This window comes from Rhinoraja longicauda, unplaced genomic scaffold, assembly GCF_053455715.1.
Source record: "Rhinoraja longicauda isolate Sanriku21f unplaced genomic scaffold, sRhiLon1.1 Scf000465, whole genome shotgun sequence".
Taxonomy (NCBI): Eukaryota; Metazoa; Chordata; class Chondrichthyes; order Rajiformes; family Arhynchobatidae; genus Rhinoraja; species Rhinoraja longicauda.
The window spans coordinates 32,508-47,634 of NW_027601682.1; the positions used below are offsets into that span (position 1 = coordinate 32,508).

Here is a 15,127-nt window from a genome sequence, read left to right on the forward strand (position 1 = left end):
TATCCACTGTCCTCATCTGTTTCAAAGAAACCTCCATTTCTCAAGAAAAATACATTGACCTGTCTCAATGACTATTGACCAGCTAAAACAATAAACATAACAAAGTGTTTCGGGCAATCTAGACCTCTTACAATTTTCAGAGTGGTAAATTAGATCTACAAAGGACATCGTCTCTCCTGCACTGCATTCAGATCTGACTACCTTTGCAAAAAAACCAGCTTTGTCAGGATGCTTTTCATTGACCCACTCAATACCGAACAAGCTCATCCCTAAACCTCTGGACTTTGACCTTGGAGCCTCCATCTGCAACTGGCTTCTGCATCCTGACCAGCAGATCTCCATTTGAATTGGATGTAACATTCCCCCCACCTTGGTCCTCAACACTGTTGCCCTTAGGGTTGTGAGCCTAGTCCCTTGTTCTGCACCCGGTACATTTGTGACTGGGTGGCAAATCTCAAAAGTTGCCGACGATACCACCATTGTCACCTGGATCAACAACAATGAGATGAAGCACGGGAAAGAGGTTGGGAACCCTGTGTCACGGTGTCAGAACAACAACCTAGACCACAAGGTAGACACAAAGATGTTGGAGTAACACAGCGGGTCAGGCAGCATCCCAGGAGAGAAGGAATGGGTGACATTTCGGGTCAGTCTGAAGAAGGGTCTCGACCCGAAACGTCACCCATTCCTTCTCTCCTGAGATGCTGCCTGACCCGCTGAGTTACTCCAGCATTTTGTGTCTACCTTCAATTTAAACCAGCATCTGCAGTTATTTTCCTACAAACCTAGACCACAGCGAAGATAGACGCAAAATGCTGGAGTAACTCAGCGGGTCAGGCAGCATCTCTGGAGAGAAGGAATGGGTGACGTTTTGGGTCGAGACCCTTCTTCAGACGATGTCTCGACTCGAAAAGTCATCCCATTCCTTCTCTCCAGAGATGCTGCCTGTCCTGCTGAGTTACACCAGCTTTTTGTGTCTAACTTCGGTTTAAACCAGCATCTGCAGTTTCTTCTTGAATGAGGAGGAGATAAGACTTTGCCTTCCATCACAGTGAGGGTATGCCTAGAGCAATCACTGTGATGGCTGTTTGTGTAAAAATTGTATCTGTGTGTCCTGTGCTTTTTGTTGTCTACTGCCGGACCCTGACGTGAGAGGACGCTGGCGTTGTTTATTCGCCGCTTTTCCGTCAGGATAGTTTGTCTGTTTGTTTTTATGTTAATTGTTTTTGTAAAGCGCTTTGAGCACCCAATAAGGCCCTATATAAAATAAATGAATTATTATTATTATTATTATACAGTGCAGGTATCTCTTTCATAGCCTTCTGCTGCTGCCATGTTCCCTTACTATTAACTCTACCTAATTTGGTTATTCTGTCATTGTACTTTAATAATTACTTCAGATTGCTGTTTAATCTTGCACCATTTTGCTGCTTTGCACTCATAATTGTAATATTTAATTTAGTTTAGTTTGGAGATACAGTGTGGAAACAAGCCCTTCGGCCCACCAAGTCCGCAATGACCAGCGATCCCCGTACGTTAACACTACCCTACGCACACTAGGGACAATTAATTAAAAAAAAATACCAAGCCAATTAACCTACAAACCTGTACGTCTTTGGAGTACGGGAGGATACCGAAGATCTTGGACAAAACACACACAGGTCACGGGGAGAACGTACAATCTCCGTACAGACAGCAACGGTGGTCAGGATCAAACCCGGGTCTCTCGCGCTGTAAGGCAGTAGCTCTAATGCTATACCAACATGCCGCCTTACCTATTGTAGTACTTATCATTACTGTATGTATGTTATTTACTCTGTGAGCTTCAAAGCAACAAGAAATTTTTAATTGCACCCTGGTGTATATGACAATAAACTAAGATGATTCTGAGTAAAATGCAAAAAAGTGCTCGAGGTACTGAACAGGTCAGGCAGCATCTGTGGAGGAAATAGACAGGTGACCATTCCCTCCACAGATGCTGCCTAACCTTTTGAGTTCCTCCAGCACTTTGCATTTTGCTCAAGATTCCATCATCTGCAGTTCCTTGTATCTCTAATGTGAATCTGGATTTCATTCTAAACAAATGTATTTATCTGCATTATTTAAACATCCACGTTTGGAATGACTGATGCCACAGGCTTAGATCTGCCAAGATGAACGTTGAGCATCTCCCTCGTGGTGAGTTATCTATCCAGCCAAGCTTTACCTCCTGTTAATTGCAACCGCACAGAATAAGCAGAATAAAATCATCCACGATGCTGCAGAATCATTTTCATTTGAACTAGTAGGTTTCTATAGACAAATTCCCACAAAGACGTGTAATGATTTCTTAGCTTCTAATTCACATAATAGATAAGGGCACCAAAAATAAAAGATATACAAAATTATAAAATGTCAGTGTTTAATCTTCACATGAGTATACAACTCACTTCACATATGCAAACCCTTTTGCCAAAGCCCTAGTTCTCATTTGTCTTCATCATCCCCCAACCTAATTTTGAATGCATACACAGTCTCAGCCTGAAGCACTAATGGTTGGCTGGTATTGTTTTCCGGGTAGCCTATGTTTTATTTGGTGAATGTGCGATCACAGATACCTTCAACTGTCCAGATCAAATCATCCTGTCACACCCAAGGTCACTTCCTGACCTATTTATCGATCCAGGATTTATATAGACTCGTGGATCAGCGTTTACTGAAATGATGTGCTGACAATCCTTGCAAACTGCATGATCAATGGGAAATCATTAACAACAAAGCATCTCCAGCTTTGACCACACAGTCCAGAGATATTCCTCAAAAAATGAGACAGATCAAGACTTCAATAGACAATAGACAATAGACAATAGGTGCAGGAGGAGGCCATTCGGCCCTTCGAGCCAGCACCGCCATTCAATGTGATCATGGCTGATCATTCTCAATCAGTACCCTGTTCCTGCCTTCTCCCCATACCCCCCAACATCGGTGGTGCAGCGGTAGAGTTGCTGCCTTACAACGCCAGAGACCTGGGCTTGATCCTGACCACGAGTGCTGTCTGTACAGAGTTTGCACGTTCTCCCTGTGGCCGCGTGGGTTTTCTCCGGGTGCTCCGGCTTCCTCACACACTCCAAAGACATACAGGTTTGTAGGCTTAACTGGCTTGGTATAAATGTAAGTTGTCCTTAGAGTGTGTAGGATAGTGTTTGTGTGCGGGGATCGCTGGTCGGTGCGGACTCGGTGGGCCGAAGGGCCTGTTTCTGCATTGTAGATTAATAACAGATTTATTTTTTCTAAGCATCTACTGATGATGGAATGAAACTGACTGTGTGTGGAGTGAATGCTAATGGCCTGGGCTTCTCCTACCCTTGGGTGAATGGCTGATGTCTTCAGCCACATGCCTCTGCTCGGGAGATTTAAATTAAACAGCAGCTTGGAGAAACTTTAATCTGAACATGTTTCAACTTCCAGGGGAATAGATGAATGGGCAGATCTATTCTGAAAATCAATGGTGAGTGAAATTGGATGATGGTAAGACAAGACTATTGACCAATCCAGTTGGTGTCCTGCTGAGACAGCAACCATAATGTAGAGCCACAGAGTCACTGGGCAATGAGAATAGTTTGCATTATTCATAACACATCAAATGTCTCCAGACGTTTTCATTCAGTTCGTTTTTTGATTTGGTGGCACATCAGTTTTAAAAGTCTCGACCAATTTTTCCAATTCCTCAGATAGACACAAAACGCTGGAGTAATTCAGCGGGTCAGACAGCATCTCTGGAGAGAAGGAACAGGTGACATTTCGGGCCGAGACCCTTCTTCAGAACCAGCATTTGTAGTTTTTTCCGACACATCTCGTCTTTTCCAATTCCCCTGTCAACTCACCCTTTCCCATCTCTATAGCATCTTCCATCACTAGAATCATCCAAGATCTCTGTCATCCCACAACCCCCCGTCTGCCCTCATTTTTTGCCTCAAACCCAGCAGTATCTCAGGAGGAATTGTGTATCTCTGGGCCTCAAGAGCTCTGGAATTGCTTCTGCAAACCCTTTTGTTGCTCTGCTCTGTGTCCTTCTTTAAGGCACTCTCTAAAACCTACCTCTTTGACCAAGCTTTAGATTATATCATATCATATCATATATATACAGCCGGAAACAGGCCTTTTCGGCCCTCCAAGTCCGTGCCGCCCAGCGATCCCCGCACATTAACACTATCCTACACCCACTAGAGACAATTTTTACATTTACCCAGCCAATTAACCTACATACCTGTACGTCTTTGGAGTGTGGGAGGAAACCGAAGATCTCGGAGAAAACCCACGCAGGTCACGGGGAGAACGTACAAACTCCTTACAGTGCAGCACCCGTAGTCAGGATCGAACCTGAGTCTCCGGCGCTGCATTCGCTGTAAAGCAGCAACTCTACCGCTGCGCTACCGTGCCGCCCTATTATCCGACATCCGTTCCTGCGGAGCCCTCTGGGATTAATTTGCGATGCAATTTGCAATTTATTCTTCTCAGTGGTTCCTTGGACAAATTAAATTTCAAAGTCTGAAGAAGGGTCCCGACCCAAAACGTCACCTGCCCTTTTTCTCCAGCGATGTTGCCAAACACATTGAGTTACTCCAGCACTTTGTGACTATCTTAAATTTTCACTGATTGGACTGAGTGCCTGTCTCTTTGCAAAGCACAAATAATACAGAAAAAGACACAAAGTGCTGGAGTAACTCAACGGGTCAGGCAGCACCTCTGGAGAACAGGGGGTAAGTGATGTTCTAAGTCGGGACCCTTCTCCTCAAGGAACATAGAAACATAGAAAATAGGTGCAGGAGTAGGCCATTCGGCCCTTCGAGCCTGCACCGCCATTCAATGTGATCATGGCTGATCATCCAACTCAGTATCCCGTACCTGCCTTCTCTCCATACCCCCTGTTCCCTTTAGCCACATCTAACTCCCTCTTAAATATAGCCAATTAACTGGCCTCAACTACCTTCTGTGGCAGAGATTTCCACAGATTCACCACTCTCTTTGTGAAAAAAAGCTTTCTCATCTCGGTCCTAAAAGACTTCCCCCTTATCCTTAAACTGTGACCCCTTGTTCTGGACTTCCCCAACATCGGGAACAATCTTCCTGCATCTAGCCTGTCCAACCCCTTAAGAATTTTGTAAGTTTCTATAAGATCCCCCCTCAATCTTCTAAATTCCAGCGAGTACAAGCCGAGTCTATCCAGTCTTTCTTCATATGAAAGTCCTGCCATCCCAGGAATCAATCTGGTGAACCTTCTCTGTACTCCCTCTATGGCAAGAATGTCTTTCCTCAGATTAGGAGACCAAAACTGTACGCAATACTCCAGGTGTGGTCTCACCAATGCCCTGTACAACTGCAGCAGAACCTCCCTGCTCCTATACTCAAATCCCCTCGCTATGAATGCCAACATACCATTCGCTTTCTTCACTGCCTGCTGCACCTGCATGCCTACTTTCAAGGACTGGTGTACCACGACACCCAGGTCTCGTTGCATCTCCCCTTCTCCTAATCGGCCACCATTCAGGTAATAGTCTGCTTTCCTGTTCTTGCCACCAAAGTGGATAACCTCACATTTATCCACATTATACTGCATCTGCCATGCATTTTCCCACTCACCTAACCTATCCAAGTCACGTTGCAGCCTCCTAGCATCCTCCTCACAGCTAACACTGCACCCCAGCTTCGTGTCATCCGCAATCTACAGTACTTTGAAGAAGTTCTCCTCCACCTACAGTTCATTGTTTCTACAAATAATAGAAACATAGAAACATAGAAAATCAGCGCAGGAGTTGGCCATTCATCCCTTCGAGCCAGCACCGCCATTCAATATGATCATGGTTGCTCATTCAAAATCAGTACCCCGTTCCTGCTTTCTCCCCGTATCCCCTGATTCCATGAGCACTGAGAGCCATATCTAAATCTGTCTTGAAAACACCCAGTGAATTGGCCTCCACTGCCTTCTGTGGAAGAGAATTCCACAGATTCCCAACTCGCTGGATGAAAAGGTTTTTTCCTCATCTCAGTCCCAAATGTAATACCCCTGATTCTTAATGCAGGTGAGGAAAGCCCGGGTAAGTTCATGGATTGCACTAGAACTCTCTCATTCTGAGGGCATAAGAATGTGAGCAAATTTAAAAGAAAAGGGGCAATTGAAGTTTTAATGACGTGGAAAATAAATGAAAAAAACCTCCAGTATCCAAGCAATTATGTTTGCTCCTTTTGGTCTCAGCCCAGTGTGTTTTGACAAGTCCTGATGTTGTTGCATCCAGTGCCGCAGGGCTCAGCTTCACTCTATTTAGTGTTTATAGTCTAATGGACCAATCCTTTCAGTGTCCTGAGGTGGTCAGAAGTATGCACATTTCATTCTGAAAGGAAATTAAATCCCTCTGGCAGTTAGAAATTCAGAGCACGGGGCGGATTCAGCCATGCCTGCACAAGGCGATAGAGATTCCAGTTCTGGAGAGCAGAATAACTAACACTGTACCAGCGAGGAGGGAATATCATTAGACTTAAAGCAGCAGTATATGCTAAAGCTGCAATGTGCATTGGGTGCGCACAACAGAAGGAAAAGGAATAAAAGCTAATGCCTTGGTAATAAAGACAGTGTTAACAGGCAATGTTTGCAAATCTAAAACCCCCAAGTGACTTGCCTTTCACGAAAATCAAGGACTGCACGTCCTTAAACACTAATTCACAGCAGGCTCACAACCCATGAGGCAGGGAAGGGAGATGAGACAAGGGAATTCTAAAAATTGACTTGATGATACAAGTAAACACTCAATGCGTCTGGAGCTATAATTTTAAAATAATATCTTTCTGCTTGTTTTAAATGGACTAAGGCTCCAGCAGTGAATTTTCAATGTGCCTGAGTCTTCTCAATACTAACTCCCTCACTCGCTGTGAGCGGGTACATGGGATGAACAGGCTCCGACAGAAATTAAAAGAGAGAACACTTAGGGAAATGTAGGGCAGCAACAAGACATTGCAGATGCCGGAATCTTGAGCAAAAAATCAATGCTGGAGGAATGTTGAAATGTACAGAACAGTGAAAGGCTCGGATAGAGTGGATGTGGAGAGGATGTTTCCACTAGTGGGAGAGTCTAGGACTAGAGGTCACAGCCTCAGAATTAAAGGGCATTCTTTAAGGAAGGAGATGAGGAGAAATCTCTTTAGTCAGAGGGTGGTGAATCTGCGGAATTCTTTCTACAGAAGGCTGTGAAGGTCAAGTTAGTGGATATTTTTAAGGCAGGGATAGATATTGATTAGTGCGGGTGTCAAAGGTTATGGGGAGAGGGCAGGAGAATGGGGATAGGAGGGAGTGATAGATCAGCCATGATTGAATGACGGAGTAGACCTGATGGGCCGAATGGCCTCATTCTGCTCCTATCACTTATGATATTATGATCCGCTGAACACATCTTAGTTGTGGCAAGTAGCATCTATGGAAGGAAATGGACAGATGTTTTGGGCTGGGACTCTTCTTCAGACTGGCTGAATCTAAGGCAGTTAGCTTTTATCCCCCTCCCTTCACATTCCCCTATCATTGAACTTCTCTCCTCCCTTTTTTTGTCTCACATCCCTCCTTCCTTGCCCATCAGACTCCATCATCCTCATCCCCTAGCTACTCCACCAAACATCTGCCCAGCCTCTGCTGTTATCCCCACCACTCTCTCCCCCACCTGACTCTCTTCACCAATCCATCCCTCTCCACCTGGGTACCCCTCTCGCGCCAACACTTGTCACACCCCTCCCTCCTCACCTTCGAACTGTTACTCTCCCCTCCACTCTTTCAATACAGAGGAGAAGTCTCAACCCAAACCGTTGATTGTCCAGTTACTTCCACGCTTGCTGCCTCATCCGCTGAGTTGCATCAGCAGATTATTTGTTGACAATGTCCTTACAAGCATGTCTCCACAGATTCCCAACTCGCTGGATGAAAAGGTTTTTCCTCATCTCAGTCCTAAATGTAATACCCCTGATTCTTAATACAGGTGAGGAAAGCCCGGGTCTGTGGTAAGTTCATGAATTGCACTAGAACTCTCTCATTCTGAGGGCATAAAAATGTGAGCAAATTTAAAAGAAAAGGGGCAATTGAAGTTTTAATGACGTGGAAAATAAATGAAAAAAAACTCCAGTATCCAAGCAATTATGTTTGCTCCTTTATCCCAATGTCCATGTCATCTTTTGTCAACCACTTCCTTGTGTTCATTTACACGCACTCAAAATGAATTAACGTCAGTACATGTATGACACAGAAAATAACTCTGAAGACTTGAGATGCATGGAATACTGTCTGAATTGGTGTCTGACCACATTATCTTGCACCGGGCCCATAGCAGAAGCGTCCATGTCACGGGGCTGGAAACTGGAAGTGTCCTGAGCGAATTCTGCTACCACCACCATCTATGGCAGCGGCTGACTAGCAGTCTGTCCGTCTTTTTTTTGTTGAGTGTCGGTGTTGGGATGATTTTTATATATATTTTTTTGGTTGTGTATGTGTGGGAGGGGGTGGTGGTGTGTGGGGGGTGGGTGTGGGTGGGTGGGTGGGTGTGGGGAACTTTTCTCTTCCTCACGGCGCGGGGTGCGGCTCGGCTGCGGGGCCTAACATCCCCCGGTGCGGCTCGGCCGCTGGACTTTACATCCCGGTGCGGCTTGGCCGCTGGACTTACATCGCCCGGTGCAGCTCGGCTGCGGGGCTTTACATCGCCCGGTGCAGCTCGGCTGTGGGGCTTAACACCGCCCGGTGCAGCTCGGCTGCGGGGCTTAACACCGCCCGGTGCAACTCGGCTGCGGGACTTAACACCGCCCGGTGTGGCTCGGCTGCGGGACTTTTCACCGCTGGTGCGGCTCGGCTGCGGGACTTAACACCGCCCGGTGCGGCTCGGCTGCGGGACTTTTCACCGCTGGTGCGGCTCGGCCGCGGGACTTAGCTGCGCAAGGCTTGGTCGCGGGCCTTTCATCGCCCGGTTCGGCCGCGAGACGTTTCAGCGCCCGGTGCGGGGACTGTGCGGGTCGGTCGGGGACGAGCTGTCTGTCCGTGGGCGTGGGGAAGAGAGTGGAAGTTTTGTTGCCTCCATCACAGTGAGGGGGTGTTTGGAGTCACTGTGATGGACGTTTGTGTTGGGGTTATGTGTCTTGTGTTCTTTTTTTTTTCTATGACTGCTATGTAGTTTCGTTCGGTACTTCGGTACCGAACGACAAATAAAGCTCTGTTATTGTACAAGTGATGGCTCCCACTGATTGTCGCCGGAACCTTTTGTCCTTTTCAGGACGGACGATGACAGCGATGTAACATTTGAAACATGGACGATGGACACAAAAGAAGAAGATCTTGCACTCATTTGAGAGATCATACAATTGGGTTTCCTTCGACAGGGCCAGCAGAGGGATATACACAAAGTGCTGGAGTAACTCAGTGGCACAGGCAGCATCTCTAGAGAGAAGAAATGGTTGAGGTTTCGGGTCGAGACCCTAAACATCACCCATTCCTTCTCTCCAGAGATGCTGCCTGACCCCGCTGAGTTACTCCAGCATTTTGTGTCTGTCTTTAATTTAAACCAGCATCTGCAGTTCTTTCCTACACAGAGAAATCTGAACAAGTTTTAAAAGAAGCCTGGAAGAAACACATGTTCCTACGCTGCATTATTTGGTGGCTGACTTGTTATTTTTTGTAATGCAAAACTCTACACTCTGCTAGTGGCTTTACTCCAGTAGTGCATCATTGCATTCATACCTGATAGAGCTTGGTACAGTCAAACTCAGAGAACAAAATGGCAGCAATTGAAGCAAAAAAACAATGTTTTGAGGAAGAGATGTGTTGAGTCTTCAGACCAGTGAACAAGAATGATACTCATATTCAGTAAAGTCATCCAATTCAGTCGTCTGAGAAGATACTTATTTTATATCAGAAACTATGCCAGAAAGGTCTGTGCAGATCATATATTGAAAGCAAGGCCATATTGAAGCAAAGTATGAAGACAAACTAATTCCCGATAGACACAAAATTCTGGAGTAACTCAGCGGGACAGGCAGCATCTCTGGAGAGAAGGAATGGCTGACGTTTCGGGTCGATACCGTTCTTCAGACCCGAAACGTTACCCATTCCTTCTCTCCAGAGATGCTGCCTGTCCCGCTGAGTTAATCCGGCATTTTGTGCCTCTCTTCGATTTAAGCCAGCATCTGCCGTTCTTTCCTAAACATACCTAACTAATTCCTGACGTTGATATGGAGTCAACAATAGTTCAATAGTCACAGAGCAGGAGTGAGTGAAGCCGAGGTGTTGAACGCTCCCATGTGTAAGAATGGGGACAAGCTTGCTACTAAGGAGGTTATAGTGACTGTCAAGCCCATTCAACCGTTTGAACTCATAAAGACTGATTACAGCTGGGAAACGTTAAGGAAATGAGCCATTTGATCAGAGGATAGAGTGATGCCATCATGTGTGAATATTAGACAAGCTTAAGAGTTTAGGCGTTAGAGATACAGCTCAGAAACAGGCCCTTCCAGCCCACCAAATCCACACCCACCATGCACTAACACTATCGTACACACTAGGGACAATTTTACTATTTTACCGAAGCCAATTAACCTACAAATCTGTACGTCTTTGGAGTGTGGGAGGAATATCAAGAGAAAGCCCACATGGTCATAGACAGAACGTGCATACTCCAAGCAGACAGCACGCAGAGAATTGCCGTTTTGATAGAGTTACTGGGTCTCTGCCTCTGTAAGGCAGCAACTCTACCGCTGCGCCACAGTGCTGCCCAGCATGACATGCAGTGAGTTCCTTGCTGATAGAGTTTGAATATACATTCTTTCTCGAGATTTCTGTAGCCTGTCAACGTTATTGAAGGAGGTTAGCATAACTCCAACAGTATTTAATGTGTAGGAAGGAACTGCAGATGCTGGTTTAAACCGAAGATAGACACAAAACGTCACCCATTCCTTCTCTCCAGAGATGCCGTCTGTCCCGCTGAATTACTCCAGCATTTTGTGTCTATCCAACAGTATCGAAGCCTCACTTCAAGAAACATTACAAAATCCTCTGAGTATTTCATATAGCTCCAATCTATTGCCTCTCGTACTTCAAAATTCCAAAGAATACAGGCCCACACTACTCAAATATCCTCCCATTTCCCTTTCACCCCAGTAGTGCACCCAATATTACATTTACTTGAAGACAAACCTTCCTTGGGCAAAGAAAAATGACCCAACATGGCGTCAACTTAGGGTACAGTCACAAAGGGCTCCTTTATAATTGCAGCAAGACTTCCTTAATTTAATAACCACAAAGGGAAAGACACCATTTGGTTTGCTGATTGGTTGCAGTGGCTGCAGGCTAACTTTGAGTAATTCATGTATTGGAACCCAAAATCTGTCTGAATATCACATTCCAGCAACGACATGTATTTCAAGTTGAAGGTTGATATCACGGCAATGTTTTGGACCTATGCAAAACACTGTTACTGAATGATTTTCAGAAGCACTTAAATTAAAATCTGGCCCTGGGCCAAATATGCTTCCCTCAGCTCAATAATCCAACTCAGGCAAAATGCCAACACTAACCCAAATAAATCAATGACACTTGACACTTTGACATTAGAGCCATTCAGAAAGGCTTTACTTTAAATGGTCTGGGACTAGTGTCGCAGTGCATCGAATAACTAGAATGAATGCAGGGCTTTAAACTAAATAGTGGATGTAAGGGTTTAGGTAAAGAGAAATTTAGGATATTAAAGAGAAAGGATAACATTTCGGAACTGAACAGCACTATGGTTAAATGAACGGGAGTTGTTCAGGCCAGAGCAAAGGAATAAGAGTGTGTTAGTAACCAGGGTCAAAGGAGTGACAATGGTGTAAAATCAAAATTAAAGGCTTCTTAAAACTTTGTGTCTGAATGCATGAAGCATTCCAACATAATAAGTAAATTAGTAGCACAAATAGTGATGAAGGATTGTAATATCACAGCCATTACAAAGGCATTACAAAGGTGAGGTGACCAAGGTGGCTGGGAGATGAATATTTCAGGATACCAGGCATTTTAGGACAATTGGGATAAAGGAAAACCAGGTGGGCTACCTCTGTTAGAAAAGGATCATGGGGAGACATGCGAAAATCTGAAAAAGGAATGAGTTTGGAAAGAGATAAGAAACAACAAAGGAATCGATGGAAGTAGATCCCATATGATGGCAATGCCTCCAGGCAAAGTATAATTCAAAAGGTGGGGGTTGTTACAAAGGTAATGCACGGGCGACTTTAATCTTCACATAGATTGTGCACATCACATTGGTTAAGGTAGCCTAGGGCAGGGGCCTCCAAACTTTTCAGCATGAGGGCCACATTATATATTTGGTACATTTTTGTGAGCCGTAGGAAAAAATAAAGAAATGTCAGTTTTATAAAATTAATGAGGCACCAAATAAATAATATTCAATTTTTTAAAAAAGAAGCTTGAAATATTGGAATATATATATACGGTAGATATACAATTATTTATAAAACAGAAAAAATACAGTGACCACCAGTGGGCATGCAGTCAGTATAGAAATATATGATATAATGACAGAGTGAACACATGTGTGTCACTTTCGCAGTGATTCACCGGTGGGCACTCCGCTAAGAAATCATTACAATTTAAGATTATTATTAAGTCAGCAGCTGTATACAAGCCCTCAACTTGATAGCCTACCTGACGTGTAAATTCAGAAACTACCGCCGACACCGGCCCTGAAGACTGGAGAACCGAGGAGGAGGGAGCCGCTGGCGATGACGGACACGATGAGTGGGCCTGTAGGAGAGGGGTGAGGCCTCCAGCGCCTGCAAGGTCGGCTGCAGAAGGCGTTTCCCCCCGGGACACACAGGCGGTCGGTCGGGCGAGGGGAGGGACGTCGATCGCCGGACCGAGCCAGTTGAGGGCGACGGAGGAGGCCCTGCAGCAGCCTGGGGCTCGCCTGGATCGGGAGCCGCTCCAGTACATCCAGCGGGCGGACCCGACTTTGGACTTTTTGTAAACGGCGCCAAAATATGGTGGTGACTTGTGCACGTGTGATAATTCCATTGTGCAGTGCACACGTGACAATAAACCACCATTCATAAAGGCCGCTAAAAAAAAAAGTTCCCACGCTACTACAGAACCCGCAGCACGGAACGTGCTTGCTGCGGGCCCGATAAAATCTTGTGGCGGGCCCGCGGGCCACAGTTTGGAGACCACAAGCATAGGGGATGAGTTCATGGAATACATTCAACACAGTGTTACAGGGCAGTATATTGTAGACCCAGTCAGCGATCTGGCTATTTTTTAGTTGTGTGCAATCAATGAGCTTGCAGTAACCAGTCCTCTGGGCAAAAGTGATCATAATATGATACAGATTGAAAAACTTATGTTGGAAGAAGTTAAAGGAGACATTTCATCACAAAGAATAGTGGAATTTTGAGTATTGAGAGAATATTTCCACACCAACAAAGGCTGATTAAAAGAAAATTGATGAAGGGGTGAAAATATAATATGAGAACAATAGGTGAAAATATAATATGGGAAAGAACTGGCAAGCAATATGAAAACAGTCGAGCTTTGACAAGGAATAAAGTAGCAAAAGTAAGCACTGTTCCTTTGGAAGTTGATCTGGGAATTAGCAACAGTGGGGGAAGGAAATGTCAGAGATGTTAAACTAACATGTTGCACCTGTGAACAAATTAAAAGTATGCCCAAAAGTGTAGAGAAATAGAGGGCAAAAGAGAGAGTGGAACTTAATATAATCTTAATACCAAGGGGAAATTGCTAAGCAGACTAATCGGTCTCAAGATTAAAAATCTCATGAATCTGATCAGTCTCATATGGCTCCAGAAGAAAACACCGTGGGTAGGTTCATTGATATTTCATAGTCCCTGAGATTCTGAGAAGGTGCCTGTGGATTTGAAAACAGAGCTAAAAAAGACACAGGTTGCTGGAGTCACTCAGCAACTCAGGCGGAATCTCTGATACTTTGGTAGAGGAAACAGAGGGTGTGGATTATTGAATGCTAATACATGGTCTTGATTTCGTGTGCAAGAAAAACATAAAGTTACGGGGCAGGTACAAGAAGTAATTGGGAAGGTAAATGCAATGGTGCTCATTATTGCCTGATGGGGTGCAAAATTAGGGATGTCTTATCACAACTTTACAGAGCATTGGTGAAACGACTAATGGTATACATTTGCTTACTAATGTAGTTGGGAGGGGGCCATTTGGCCCAGCAGGGCCATACAAGTTTCCGGCAGAGCAACTCATCAGTCGAATTCTCCACGTTATTTCCCCATTGAGTCAAAACTTATTCTCTCTCACATTCTAAATGATGGTTAGTTAACATTTGTTTTGTTACCATGGAGATGCCTTTGGCCTAGGAAAATCTACTGTTCAAATAGATGAGGAAAGCTTCCATCACATCCACCAGGGAGCTGATTAATGAGTCTGTTGGATCTGAGGAGGGTGCCCATGCACAGAGCTGAAGTCCACAAGCTCATAATGCTGGTCAGAGTACAGCCCCGAGCCTTGCATCTCAGACCCACATGCGCCCCAGCCTTCTCAACACCACCTCTCCCGGACAATCCTGGCACATTGCCTCAGTGGCCCACATGTCGAGCCATGTGGCAATGAGATCACTTGAACCATTTCACTGCTGTGGGAGTATCAAAGGTGGATTAAGCTCGTTGCTCTGTCCTTGGCACAGCTCAGCTGCGGGGAGGGCAGGAGTTTGCACTAGTAGTGTTGTCAATCACGCATCTCTGTCTCTCAATATTTGGCATGTAATGCTAAACACCATGCCTTTTAGTATTGCATCCCCTGGGCCTGTATTCGCAGGAGTTTAGAAGGTTGAGGGGGGACCTCTTTGAAACTTACCAAATAGTGAAAGGCCTGGATAAAGTGAATGTGCAGAGGATGTTTCCACTAGTGGGAGAGTTTAGGACCTGAGGCCATCGCCTTAGAATAAAAGCGAGTACCTTTAGAAAGGATTTTATTCACAAAATGCTGGAGTAACTCAGCAGGTCAGGCAGCATCTCAGGAGAGAAGGAATAGGCGACATTTCGGGTCGAGACCCTTCTTCAGACCTTTAGAAAGGAGGTGAGGAGGGATTTCTTTAGTCAGAGG

General features: G+C 45.1%; 1 protein-coding gene across 1 annotated transcript in view; it reads right to left on the reverse strand.

The window, feature by feature from the left end:
• Nucleotides 1–454: 454 nt before the first annotated feature.
• LOC144591005 (glutamate receptor ionotropic, delta-1-like) overlaps nt 455–15,127 on the reverse strand; it is a 47,947-nt gene continuing 33,274 nt past the window's right edge. The window contains exon 6 of the mRNA XM_078395353.1: nt 455–533. Coding sequence (XP_078251479.1) covers nt 455–533 — 79 coding nt within the window. The remainder of the gene's footprint in view (nt 534–15,127) is intronic.